Source organism: Corvus moneduloides, chromosome 10, assembly GCF_009650955.1.
Source record: "Corvus moneduloides isolate bCorMon1 chromosome 10, bCorMon1.pri, whole genome shotgun sequence".
Classification (NCBI taxonomy): domain Eukaryota; kingdom Metazoa; phylum Chordata; class Aves; order Passeriformes; family Corvidae; genus Corvus; species Corvus moneduloides.
In genome coordinates, this window is record NC_045485.1 from 26,818,276 (window position 1) to 26,831,399 (window position 13,124).

General features: G+C 45.9%; 1 protein-coding gene across 9 annotated transcripts in view; it reads right to left on the minus strand.

Annotated features, from left to right (window-relative positions):
- The window catches only part of LEKR1 (leucine, glutamate and lysine rich 1), a 36,041-nt gene that overhangs the window by 4,008 nt on the left and 18,909 nt on the right, over positions 1–13,124 (minus strand). For 8 of the 9 annotated variants that reach the window (XM_032119819.1, XM_032119822.1, XM_032119824.1 and 5 more), the window contains 5 exons: positions 6,845–6,926; positions 5,259–5,336; positions 4,816–5,019; positions 3,576–3,669; positions 804–956 (listed from right to left, as the gene is read on the minus strand). In XM_032119819.1, coding sequence (XP_031975710.1) covers positions 804–956; positions 3,576–3,669; positions 4,816–5,019; positions 5,259–5,336; positions 6,845–6,926 — 611 coding nt within the window. The remainder of the gene's footprint in view (positions 1–803; positions 957–3,575; positions 3,670–4,815; positions 5,020–5,258; positions 5,337–6,844; positions 6,927–13,124) is intronic. The other variant, XM_032119828.1, reaches the window with a different exon arrangement.

Consider the following 13,124-nt stretch of genomic DNA (forward strand, 5'->3'; position numbering starts at 1 on the left):
CCCTCAGAGGACACCAGAGAGCTGCAAATTAATCACCACTCATTGAGAACACAGAGATTAATTAGAGTGTTCAGGATCAAACAGAGACATTGAGGTAAAAATGGGAAAATTTAACTTCAAGATAAATTTAGTGCAAGTCGGTGTTTCCTCAGGGTTTAAAACTCATGGTTAAATATTTGTCAAGTGAACAAAGCCAACCTTATTCTCATCTCTAAACCACTGCACAATGCCCCAGATTTTAAATAACAATATAACCTCATCACATTCCTTTTAATTTTTCCAGGTTTCTCAGGAATTGTTTCAAACCTTTTGAAAACTCAGGTTGCAGGTACAGTTTCTCAATTTCTGTATAAAACTGGAGGGGGATCTGGAGCCCCCAACCCCCTGTGGTGGCAGCACCAGTCCAGCCCAGCTTTACTGGCCCCTCACCCTGGAGCTGCTGGGTTCACTTGGGAAGGGGGAAAAATGTGGGTGGGCTTGTGGCACCTCATCACAGCCTGAAACAGTCCCAAGCTTTAAAAAAATGATGATGTCAGATTAAATATAATTAACAACTAGTCTGGGGACATAGATGGAGTTTTGGTGGTGAAAATGTGAGATGAGAAAGAACTTCCACACCAATTAACTTGGACTGGAATAGTTATTTTCAGCCTGTTCCATTAAAAAAAAATTACATATACTAAGAGTGGGAAAAAGTACTGTATCAGCCAGATAGAGGACGACACAGAGAGAAGGTTTTATTCCTTCACATTCACAGATTTATGTGATCTTCTGCCACAAGTTTTCTCTTGAGCATTGCACACCTTCTGCTGGAGCTCCTCGTGTTCTCTCTGATATTTTGTGATCAGTTCCTGCTGTTTTTGTCTCTCCAGGTCCAGCTCCACTCTGGCCTCTTCCCTGACTTTCAGAATTGCTTCTTTGTGCCGAGCCTCCCCTTTGGCCAGGTCCATTTCCAGCTGGGGGACAAGAGGGTGTCAGTGGCATTGTCACACTGGTCTGGGATGGGAGGGACCTCAAAGCCCACCCAGTGCCACCCCTGCCATGGCAGGGACACCTCCCACTGTCCCAGGCTGCTCCCAGCCCCAATGTCCAGCCTGGCCTTGGGCACTGCCAGGGATCCAGGGGCAGCCCCAGCTGCTCTGGGCACCCTGTGCCAGGGCCTGCCCACCCTCCCAGGGAACAATTCCTGCCCAATCTCCCATCCATCCCTGCCCTCTGGCACTGGGAAACCATTCTCTGTGTCCTGTTCCTCCATGCCTTGTCCCCAGTCCCTCTGCAGCTCTCCTGGAGCTCCTTCAGGCCCTGGAAGTTCATCCCAGACCCTTCTCCAGGCTGGAGTTTTGGGTAAAATATCCCAGTCCGTACAGCTTCTCCAATAATTCAGCCGTAATTTCCCCAATAGAAAAGCCTGGATTCTGGAGGAAACCCTGAAGGCTGCATTTAGGAAAATGCTTTTCCTAACCCAGGATGTTCCCATTCCCTTTGTGCAGGCTGATTCTAATGGATTTAATTGCAGCAGGCTGAGAGCACAACAGGCACATTAAATGCACAACTCAAACCTCATTACTTCAAGTGATTAAAAGCACAAAAGCCCACAATGAGCTTAATTACAATTATCTAATTTCACACATTAATTATGAGCAGAAGTATAATAAATCTCCCTGAACTCTTTAGGGGGAAAAGAGAAACTGGAAATATTTTCATTACTTTTTAAACCAAAATACACCAACTTCTGGGTGTGGAAGAGATGCAAATGCCCCATTAAGGTTTAGCTTAAAATTGCTGTATTTGTAAGATGCTCAAAGTAGACTATTATTATTTTTTTATTATTATTATTATTATTTCTATATTCTTAGATGGGAGTTGGGATTCTGAACATAACTCCCCAAATTTATTAATTTTACCTATTATTATAGATCCTGATCACTTGTTGGAGGCTACTTGACTACAAAGACTACACAAATAAAGGCAATAGAGAAACCTGAGCTCATTTACACAAACATTTCACATCTAATATTTGAAATTAATGAAGCTGAGAACCAGGACAGGAAATAAAGTGGAAGCTGATGTTCCAAGAGAGCATAATGGCCACTAATTGATTTAAACCCACTTACATGCTCCTCATTAATTAATATTTTTAAAGTCCAGAAAACAAATGTGTGCAGGAGGAATTCCAGGAGGAATTTCTCCACGGAAAGGGTGGTCAAGCACTGGAAGGATGGACCACAGCTGGAGGTGGCCAAGGAAGGACTGGACGTGCACTCGGGGCTCTGGGCTGGTGACAAGGTGATGGGTGGTCACTGAAAGGTTGGGCTCGATGGTCTTGGGGGACTTTTCCAACCTCAGTAATCCTGGGATTCTCTAAATATGGTGTGTTCCAATGGAGTCATTTCTTAAATTACTTCCTAAAAGTGATTTTTTTGTTGTTCCACTATAACAACTTAAGGTTTATGTGTATTTTAGACAGAAATCTTGAGCCCTTGATACTCTGCAGTGGCACAAACCAAAGGCAACGTTGTCACTTTGTTGAATTTTTTTGGCTGCTGAGCCCGGTTTTGGGGCCTTGCCACGGCTGCATTTTAATGGCTGTGACACCAAAGCTGATACTGCTCCTTCTCCCTCCCACCAATCTTTATCTTGTTCTCATGTCAGGTTGAAAACACTCTGTGATTATGGAGCAGCATGATCCCCTTCCCAAATTATATCCTATGACAGGGCAGTGAAGGTGTTTTCAAAGAAATGTAACTGATCCTAATTGCTACCAGTCCCCAGATTTTCCTGGGACTAAATAAAGCTTTCAGACATTGAAACAAAAAATACAGTAATTTCAGTCACCAATTATGTGAGGCTTACATCAGACAAGTCACAGTTATTGTTCAACTCCGCTTTTAAATTTTCTTTCACGGATATATACATTTGTTTTAATTCCTTATTCTTTTTAATATATAATTTTTTTTAATATATAAATGTATTTTTATTTCTTATTCAGTTCAGGGTTTTTTGGTGCTCAAGGGAAAAAGCTGCAGATGAAAACACAGTTGACATGGTGCCAGCTGTTTATGGGAAACAGCTTCCCAAACCCCACTGGACGAGGCTGGCAGGAGAACTCCTTGTACAAAGGATACTTTGGACAAGCTGTGGCTGCCCCTGGATCCCTGGCAGTGCCCAAGGCCAGGTTGGACACTGGGGCTGGGAGCGGCCTGGGACAGTGGGAGGTGTCCCTGCCATGGCAGGGGTGGCACTAGATGGGCTTTAGGGTCCCTCCAACCCAAACCAGTCTGGGATCCTGTGATTCCATGAACTTCAACAAACATTAAATGTGCTTTTAGAAATAGGAGGCACCCCAAAACAAACCCTTCCCTGTAAATTTCTGCATTTGAGGCCCCAGCAGACCCAGAGGTCCCAGGCAAACAAGATTTGTGTGTTCCTGATAGAACTTTTGGCTGAGTGGCTTCCAAACCAGTCTTTGTATGAGTCCATGATTCCATCACATGTGGCACCTGAGGAGGTCGTTCCCTGCCTTCCTGTGCCCTTTGTGAAACTGAAAAGCCCCAAAGCAGAGCCCCCAGAGTCACCTTGTCCCTCCAGGAGTCCTCACTCCGCACCTTCTGCCTCAGCGCCTCCTGCAGCTGCTCCGTCCTGCTCTGCTGCGACACCAGCAGCAGCTCCCTAAAAACAAAAATTCCATGTGAAGCTGGGCCCTGCCCACACTGCTGCAATCCATTTCCTTGCACTGAAGTCCTGCTTCTCCTTCCCCTTTTGCTCAGTATTTATATTTTGTTCAGTATGTATATTTGTATATTTGCAATAAATCCCAGGAATCCTGCCCGGAGGCAGGGCAGGAGTTGCCACTTGGCATCTCCACCATGCCCTGACCTGCTTCCTGAATTTCGTGTTTTAAAGAAAATACGGAACTTGGCCTGCCACTTCAAATGGTATTTTAATATTTTTTTGATATTTCTCAAGACAAATTTCAAAGAACACAGAGAAACTTAAAATATTCCAACCAGAAATTGTATTTCATGAACTTGGAATGTTAGGATCATTAATTTACAAATTGTAATGGGTTTGGAATGAAAACCCCAGAGTGCTTTCTGTTGTTCAAGGTACTGTTTGTTACGTGGGGCTTGTAGGGCAAGACTCCTGGAGAGGTTAAGTTCCTGTCAGTGATGTTGTTAACAACTTGTCCACCACAAAAATGCCGTCAGTATTCCCTCAGCCAGGGTCCTGGATAGGATCTGGTGCTTGGGGAGGTGTGAGAGCAACTCTTCAGCAGTTCAGTGTGGCTCTGAAGGGTCTCAGCTATGAACAAAGCTGCCATTGTCCCTGGAACTGCTTTTGAGATGTGGAAAATAAAGCACTGGGCTTCTGAGGACTGTTTTCCCTGGACTGGGATCGAGTTTGAGTGCCTTTGCTTTGGACTCACCAACCTGAATCCATATTTTTTTAATTACCTGCACTAGAATCTCCGTATCCAGTTTTACTCCTGACAACCACGGGCTTGTTTTCAGCATTTGAAAGTGCCAGGAGGCACCAACTGTTCTGCATTTCAGGGGTTTGAACATTCCCTGCACCTTTAGCACAAAGAGCAGCTGAACAGCTGCAAGAAATGGGATTTGGGCTCAGATTAAACTCCAGCTGAAGCCCTGCAGTCCAAGCAGAACTTGTCTACTCCTATTTTTTTATAGGACCTTTTCTTTTTTTCTCTTCCATTCAAGTTTTTTCTATCCCGTAATAATTTAAAAAACCAATCCAATGACCTCCAAAATCTCCAGAATTTTCAGGAGAACCTGAGTCCAGCTCAGCTCCCTTTACCTTTCCTGCTTCAGCATCAGCAGCTCCTGCTCTGTTTGGCTCAGGAGAGCTTTCAGGGTTTCCAGCTCACTCTCTGATCTCCCAGTTCTTCTCTTCAGATCTTCTTCTTTCCTTTCTTTCTCGGCCACTTCCTCCTGTAAATGTTTGCAGACTTGTTGGCAAATGAGAAGGGATTCCTCCTTTTCCTTCAGCTCTTTTGTAAGTCTACAGATGAAATAAAGGAGTAGCAGCATTGTAGTTACTACATTCTTACTTATAGACAGAAATAAAAATGCCTAGAAAAGAAAACATCAGTCAAAACCCCCCATATTCATCATGAAGTAAAATCTAGACATTTGAAAGAAAAATTTAAAAAATATTGTATAAAAATGCATTAAAAATCATAAAGTTTTTGCTCTCACTGCTCAAAAATATCTATAATGAAATATCATTTCAGCATTTACCTGGCCTCAGCAATTCCATTTTCATATTTGATCTTTTTCAGTTCATTTTGACAGACATCAAGTTCTGTTGACTTCACCCTGAAAAACATTGGAAATAAAAGGGTATTATCCAAAGAAATGAGCCCTTACTCCTGCAGCAGCCTGGACATCACTTCTGGTGCATTTCCCACCTTGCATTTTCCATTCCAGGTGAAAGACCACGAATAGAAAGTTCTGTCAGCTCTAGCAAAGTTGTTAACAATTGGAAGTTACACTTCCAGTGTCATCTCAGCCTGACCTGGATCACAACTGTTGCAAACAAGAAGTGAGATCTTGCAACACTGATGACAGTTTTGAGTAATAAATGAATAAAATGGAACAAATCCCAATTTTGGAGATAAAAGGGCTGGAACCTTTGCAGGTTTCATGTCATTATGTCATCATTTCACCAATTAATAACCATGGTTAAGCTTCATATTTACATTTAAACAGATATAGAATATGTTGTTTTATTAAACTGTGCCCATATTACACTGAAATGTTAATTTACACTTGGAAAGCCCTCAGTGTTTATTTAACTGTGTTCATGACATCTTTGTTTCCCACTCAATCCTTACATTATCTCTGAAATACTTTGTTGCTAAGCATCCCAAATATTTGCAACTTGGTCATGGTCAGCCCCCCTGAATACAGGAACTGAAACCAGAAAGTGCAGAGCAGAAAGGCAGGAATCCTTTGCTTAAATTTCAGGAACATGTGGGAGAAGAGTGACGTTGGATGGTCTTGAGCCAGGCAGTGCCAGTTCCTGACTCCTGAGCTTCACATTTGGAGCAGGGCCTGTGCCTTTCCAGCATCCTCTGGCACCCTCTGAATTCTCCTGGAGATGATTTCCCCAGGCTGCTCCAGCACCCACTGAGGTTTTCAGCACTTGGCTGTAGAATTTGGAATGTTTGGGTGGTGTTGGGGTGTCAGGCTCCAGCTGTGGGAGTGTTCTGAGGGGCTGTGGAGTGCTCTGGGAGTGTGAGAAAATCCTGGAGTGGTTTGGGTTGGAAGGGACCCTAAAGCCCATCTTGTTCCACTCACATCTTCCACAGACCAGGTGGTTCCAAGCCCCGTCCAACCTGGCCTTGGGCACTGCCAGGGATCCAGGGGCAGCCACAAATTCCCTGGAAAACCTGTGCCAGGCCTCGCCACCCTCCCAGGGAACAATTCCTTCCCAATATCCCACCTAACCCTGCCCTCTGGCAGTGGGAAACCATTCCCCCTTGCTCTGTCAGTACACACTACTTCCCACACACATTTTCAGTCCCGAATTTATGTGGATTTCCCAAAATGCATCCTACACCTGTGTGTTATGTGAGGCACTGGATCAGGCTCATTATCCCTCCTCTGCAGTTCCATTAATGCCTGCTGGAGATAGGAAGCCCTGCTCCCACAGCCAGGCTGGCTCAGGCAGGTGCTTAGAAATAATAACATGAAGATAAAATAGTTCTTCTGTTGGCCAAAACCTTCTCAGATCATCGTGACAAGCAGCACTTGCTGGAAAAAAAAAAGTGGTTTGTGTGTTTTTTGTGCAGTGGGAAGCAATTAAGGAACAGGATTCTTACAGTAACAGCTTCTTGTAGTGGTCCATCTCTGCTGTCACCTTCTGCAGCTGCAGGCCAGCTGTCTCCACCTGATTTGTTAAATCTGAAAACAAAAACACGAGGTTGTGTCTGTGTTTACACTAAATGAATTCACTTTAGTGGTTTGTTTCCATGCCAGACCTGCAGCTCCCTGCTCCCAGGCAGAGTGGTGCACACGAGCAGAGTACCTTTACAGCAAAAAGCTGGGTTTTGTCTGTTCGGGGCTTTTTATCCCACCAGAAAACATCAACTTCAACTACACTGACACATGAAATGCTTTAAATCATATGGGTTGTACATAAAGCTGACAGCAAACACATGCAGGAAGGTGGACCCAAAACTCACCTGGAATTTACTTCACCTGAAACCTTGGCACTAACGTAGTGGTGATACGTGCTTCTCCAAATGTTATCTGTCAGAACGCACCACCTCAGCTCCAATCAGCCACTGCCTTTTTCCCCAGTACATATCCCAGTTTTCTTAGTTTAATTATCTCATCTGGTTTTGTGTGCCTTTATATCATCCTTTTCTACGTTTTTAAATCCTAAGAAAAGCCATAACTTGAAGATGTGAAGCCCCATAAACTGAAACAACAGCACATGGCTTAATCTGATTTTCATCTCCATGAACATATCACAGAATCATGGAATGGGTTGGGTTGGGAGAAACCTTAAAGCTCATCCAGTCCCAACTCCCTTCCACTATCCCAGGTTGCTCCAAGCCCCATCCAACCTGGCCTGGAACACTCCAGGGATGGGGCAGCCACATCAACTTGGGCATCTCTAAATAAGCTTGTGAACAAGAGCTGCCTTTCCAGAAAGCCTAAGAATTATTTAAAATCAAAGTTTCTACCAAAAAGGCAGCACCATGAACTACATGGAAAAAAATCCAATGACAAATCATTGCAACAGATCTAAAAGTGAAAGAAAAAACATGATTTTTCCTCAGAATGCAACAGCAAACAAAGTGAGGTGACCTTGTCTCTGAAGGACAGCTCCCAAGACGGTCCATCAAAGTTCTCTGATGTATCTTCCCAGAAGCCAAATCTGTCACTCCTGTTCTTAAATTTATCATTTTGCCACAATTTCCTGAATTTCTGTAACTTTTCCCACATGTCTCTTTCAGTCATTTCTAGCAATGCTGATGGATGATCCCAGCGTGGGATTTCCCGCCAGCCACACTTTTTCTGGTAAATCCTACAATTGGAAGGGTCCTCTCTTTTCAGTAAAGGGAAAAGGAAAGTTGGTCATTAGACTACAACAAAAAAAACCAGGGAGAGAATGATACAAGGTAAAACACACAGGGCCTGTTGGATCCATTCCCAAACTATCAGCATTTATAAACAGCTTTTTCAAGAGAAAGGTACGATTTCTTTGGACTCGACTAAACCCTTGCAAAAATCATGGAAGTTAATTGTCAAAGCACCTTCTCCACCACCTGCCATGGGTGCCAAAACCAACCAAACCCATTTTTGTGTACTGCACCTGTGGTACCAAGAGCTCAGATGTCAGTGCCAGCGATGGAAGGTGGACTGCAGTGAGCAGAGCTCCAAGCTGCGAGAACTGGTGGCACCTTCCCTTGGCTCCGAGCCACAGTGGTGGCCAAGCACCCTCTGGACACATCAGGCCACCTGCAGTCCCTTCTGGTCCCTTCACTGGGCATTCCTCAGCAGTGCATTGTCCTGCACTTTCCCAAAGCTAAAGAATCCAACTTCCATTTCCTGTCATTCATCCTGCCGTTGCCTGTCAGAATTCCTACAGAAAAGGGAGAAGCTTTGGCTTCAGCTGCCAAGCAGATGTGAGGCACAACACTGGGAACCAGCCAAGCCTGACAGCAGGAACGTGACTCTGTGAAAACAGATTAAGCCCAGATTAGTGTGGATGGACACCAGAAAGAGCAGAGCCCTCTGCCCATCCTTGCAGGCTGCTGTGGAGAAGATTTTCCCAGACAGCTCTTTCTGACCTTTTTAAAATTGTTATTTGAAAAGATCTCTGCCAGTAATTAATAAATGTGGCATTTTTTCTTCTTCCTCGATGTGGGAGTATGGACACCAGTTCTGGAATAAAGGAAAAGGAGAGGGATGATGCTTGGTTTGGTTCTGTACTTTGGGTGGTCTCTTTCAACGCTGTTTCCTCTTTCACTCAATTTGGTTTCAGAAGTTTTCATGCACACTGAGCATGGACAGGAGTTTTTCATGAGGGAATAGATGGATTTAATTATACAGATGGTTTCTGCAAGTCTTCTCTGGAGAGAATTCTCACCAAAGTCAATGGGAGCTGGTGAGCACCAAGTCCCACATCCATGGAAGCAGATTTCAATGAAAAACATGGTAAAAATGTGCACACTAATAAGGAGAATGGTAATACAAATGGAAACCTGTGCTGAAAACTTGCTGAACAGAGGAAAATGTATTCAAATGCTTATGTAAAAATGTTCTCTGGTAATGAAAATAAAGCCTATTGCAAAACATGCAAAGCCAACAGAAAGAAGTCACACTTTGTAATACTGATACTGGGTTCAATGCTGCAAGAACAACCACATCTTAAAGTCTCACCAGGCCAAATCCGTCTCAGTTTCATTCATGTTTAATTTTACTTATTTTTGTGACTCAGAATGGCTCTCACCATAGTCAGAAACCTTCCAGCAACCTTTCAGTGAGCCCATGCTGTGACAAGGACAGAGACTGAGGGCACAGCCCGAACGTACACGAGGACTTGATGAACCATGGGCACAGAAAAAAACTGGGGACTGTTTCCTCTTCCTTGGCTGAATTACCATCACTGCAGCCCCTGGCATGTGCAAAACACCCAGGAGAGCCTGCCCAGAGCTGGCTTTCAGGAATTTAACCATCCAGTTTGCATCCAAGGGCACAGTGCCCCAGCTCCTACTTGGAAACAGCAACAACCGGTGAAGTTTTCAGTGAAAAATAAAAATAATAAGCAGCACATTGGGTAAGCAGCCACTCTGGAAGCCATCAACTCCACAGCTAATTCCTAACAGACTCCCAGTGAGATCAGACCAGAAGCACATGTGGTAGAGCTGTGTAATTTTCTGTTTTTCCTGCAAAACCTACAAAATCCAATCCAATATCATTTCTGACAATTTGGGGGTAATCTAAATAAAAACCCAATGTTTTATACATGTGCACAAAAAGGAAGATTATTTTCCTGTAGTTAAGACTTTATGGGAAGGTTCATAAGCACAGCTCAAATAGATCATGGAATCCCAGAATGGTTTGGGTTGGAAGGGACCTTAAATCCCATCCCATCCCATCCTACTCCCTGCCATGGGCAGGGACACCTCCCACCATCCCAGGCTGCTCCCAGCCCCAATGTCCAGCCTGGCCTTGGGCACTGCCAGGGATCCAGGGGCAGCCAGGAGCAGCTGCTCTGGGAATTCCATCCCAGCCCCTCCCCACCCTCCCAGGGAACAATCCCTTCCCAGTCTCCCATCCATCCCTGCCCTCTGGCACTGGGAAGCCATTGCCTGTGTCCTGTCCCTCCAGGCCCTTGTCCAGAGTCTCTCTCTGTGTCTCCAGTAGCTCCTTCAGGCCCTGGAAGGCCATAGTTAGGTCACCCTGAAGCTTCTCTTCTCCAGGCTGAACAATCCTAATTCTCTCAGCCTCTCCTCACAGCAGAGGTGTCCTCCTCTCTCCAGACCCTCCTCTGGATTCACTCCAGCAGCTCCCTGTCCTTCTCCTGCTGGGGATCCCAGATTGGCCACTGAGGACACGCAGACCCCGTCAGCCCCTCAGCCCCCAGTGCCTCGGCAGCTGCTGGACAGAAACCCCACAGCACAGCAGGTCCAGGGCAGCCACGGCACAAACCTGGTGTGTGTCAGCGAGCCTCTGGGCTGAAATGCCTGCACCTGCCCCAGGTAAATGCAGGGCTGCAAACCCTTCCTGCCCCCAAGATCACAGATAAATGCAGGGCTGCAAACCCCACCTGCCCCCAAGATCACAGATAAATGCAGGGCTGCAAACCCCACCTGCTCCCAGGGTCAGGAGTCGAGCCTGTGCCTCACTGCCCGGCTGGGCACTGCAAACAAGAGGATCTGCTGGTGGCACCCACATCCCTGCAGCACGCAGAGAGCGGCACAGGGAGCAGTTTCATTTTCCCTTTCTTTCAGCGTGGTCTGGGGGAAGCTGGCAGGGTTTTGGTGTGAGCAGGAGCAGCTGTGAGTCACCATTCCGGGCCCTGCTGGCAGGGCAGGCCCAGGGCTGCCCATGCTGCCCACAGCCCCCACTGCTCTGGGACAGCAGCACGCTGCACAACTCACAGATGAAAACACGTTTTATTTCATCGGGCTTTATGAAATTGTCATGCCAAATCAGGCATGGTTTCACAGAGGGTGGCTGGAAGGGACCCCTGGGGTGCAAAGCTGATCCTTCTGCCCAAACCAGACTGGGTTACCTGGGGTTTAATTCAGCCCCAAGGCTGCAGGGACCCCAGCTCACCAACGCTGCACCAACCTCTGCTGAAAACCTCTTCCCAGTGTCACAGGATTCCAAACTGGTTTGGGTTGGGAGGGTCCTTAAAGCCTCTCCAGTGCCACCCTTGTCATGGGCAGGGACACCTCCCACTGTCCCAGGCTGCTCCAAGCCCCAGTGTCCAGCCTGGCCTGGGACACTGCCTGAGGCTCAAAGCCATCTGCCATCTCCCAGGAGGGTTTGGATCCTCCACCTTCCTCTCGGCTCTAGGCACTCCCAGGCTTTTGGGTCCTCTCTCAGCCATCAAGGATCAGCCTGGAAAATATTGGAAGCTCAAACCTGGAAGATGGTCAAGGAAGTGGAATAGAGAGCTCACAGATCCCTGGCCAAGGCAGACTGGAACCCAGCCCCTCTTGCTGGATTTCTGTGGTATTCTGGGCAACAGGGGGTTGCAGCAATTATTTAAAACCTACTAAATAACACCCCTTGTATGGACCCTGAGTTTGGCCAATGAGCTGTGTCAAAAGGGGCAAAAATATTTCATTTTTCTCAGAACATTATTGCCAGCCCAAATTCAGATGTACACTTAACACAGTTTCCAGTACATTTATTTAAAGAGCATAGCAGACAATCTGTGAGAAATATGAAATACATCCATGAAAAATTACAGTGTCAGAGCAGGAAAACGTGGCCTCACCACGTGTTTCTAAGGAGACCAAAGAAGTGAAGTAACACCCCAAGTCCCTGCACAGAACAGAACTAATTATTTGTATTTATAATATTTCATGTACTGTGTTCTCTTAAGATATTTTTTTTTTGTCTGTACAAGAAAGTCCTTCTTTTTATTTGTGACTCACAAAAGTCTGGAAGGAGCCCAGGGATGGACTCCAGATTTACATCCTTCTGGAGACCTCACCAGTGCCATCAGGAAGTGTCCAAATCACTGAAAGCTGCCAGGAACCAGGAGGATGTGCCAGGAAAGGAGGGACTGGGGCTTATCTCCCCCAGCACATGTTGCTGACCACTGCCAGGCTGAGCTTTCTGGCCCTCTGCTCAATTCTTTTACCTTCATAGAGAAAACCAGCAGAGAAAAAGCAGAAAAAGGGACCAGATTCTAAATAGTTTTGAGTGACACAAATCAAGGGCAGCCTCGGTGCCCTCAACAGAATAAACCAACAACTGCAACCATGCAAACATGACAATCTCCAAGACCTTAAAAAATCTTTAAAGAAGGGAACAAATGTTATCTTGGCAAAGCCTGCTCCCCTCCCAGTCCCCCAGTGACACATTACAAGCACTCCTGCATTCAGAAGGATTGGATTTGCTCACCCATGGCCAGAGTTCACACTCCAGCATCAAAGGATTGGGTCTAAAGCCTGAATTTTTCTGCCTGTATTCCTGCCTTTTTGAAGCCAAGCTATTTGGGATATGTCAAAATTCCTACAGACCTGCTTCTCCTACACATTAAAATTGCTTTGAAATACTGTCCTTACTTATTGGCTGGGAAAACTGAACAGGAAAAAAAAAAAAGAGATTCTGACCTTAATTTTCCTTGGAGACAATTTTTTACCCTCAGTGTTTAGGCCAAGCAGACAAAACAAAATACAATAAAGACATGTCCTTTAACATAGAATTATGGGAATTATGGTTTGGGTTGGAAGGGACCTCAAAGCCCACCCAGTGCCACCCCTGCCATGGGCAGGGACACCTCCCACTGTCCCAGGCTGCTCCCAGCCCCAATGTCCAGCCTGGCCTTGGGCACTGCCAGGGATCCAGGGGCAGCCCCAGCTGCTCTGGGCACCCTGTGCCAGGGCCTGCCCACCCTCCCAGGGA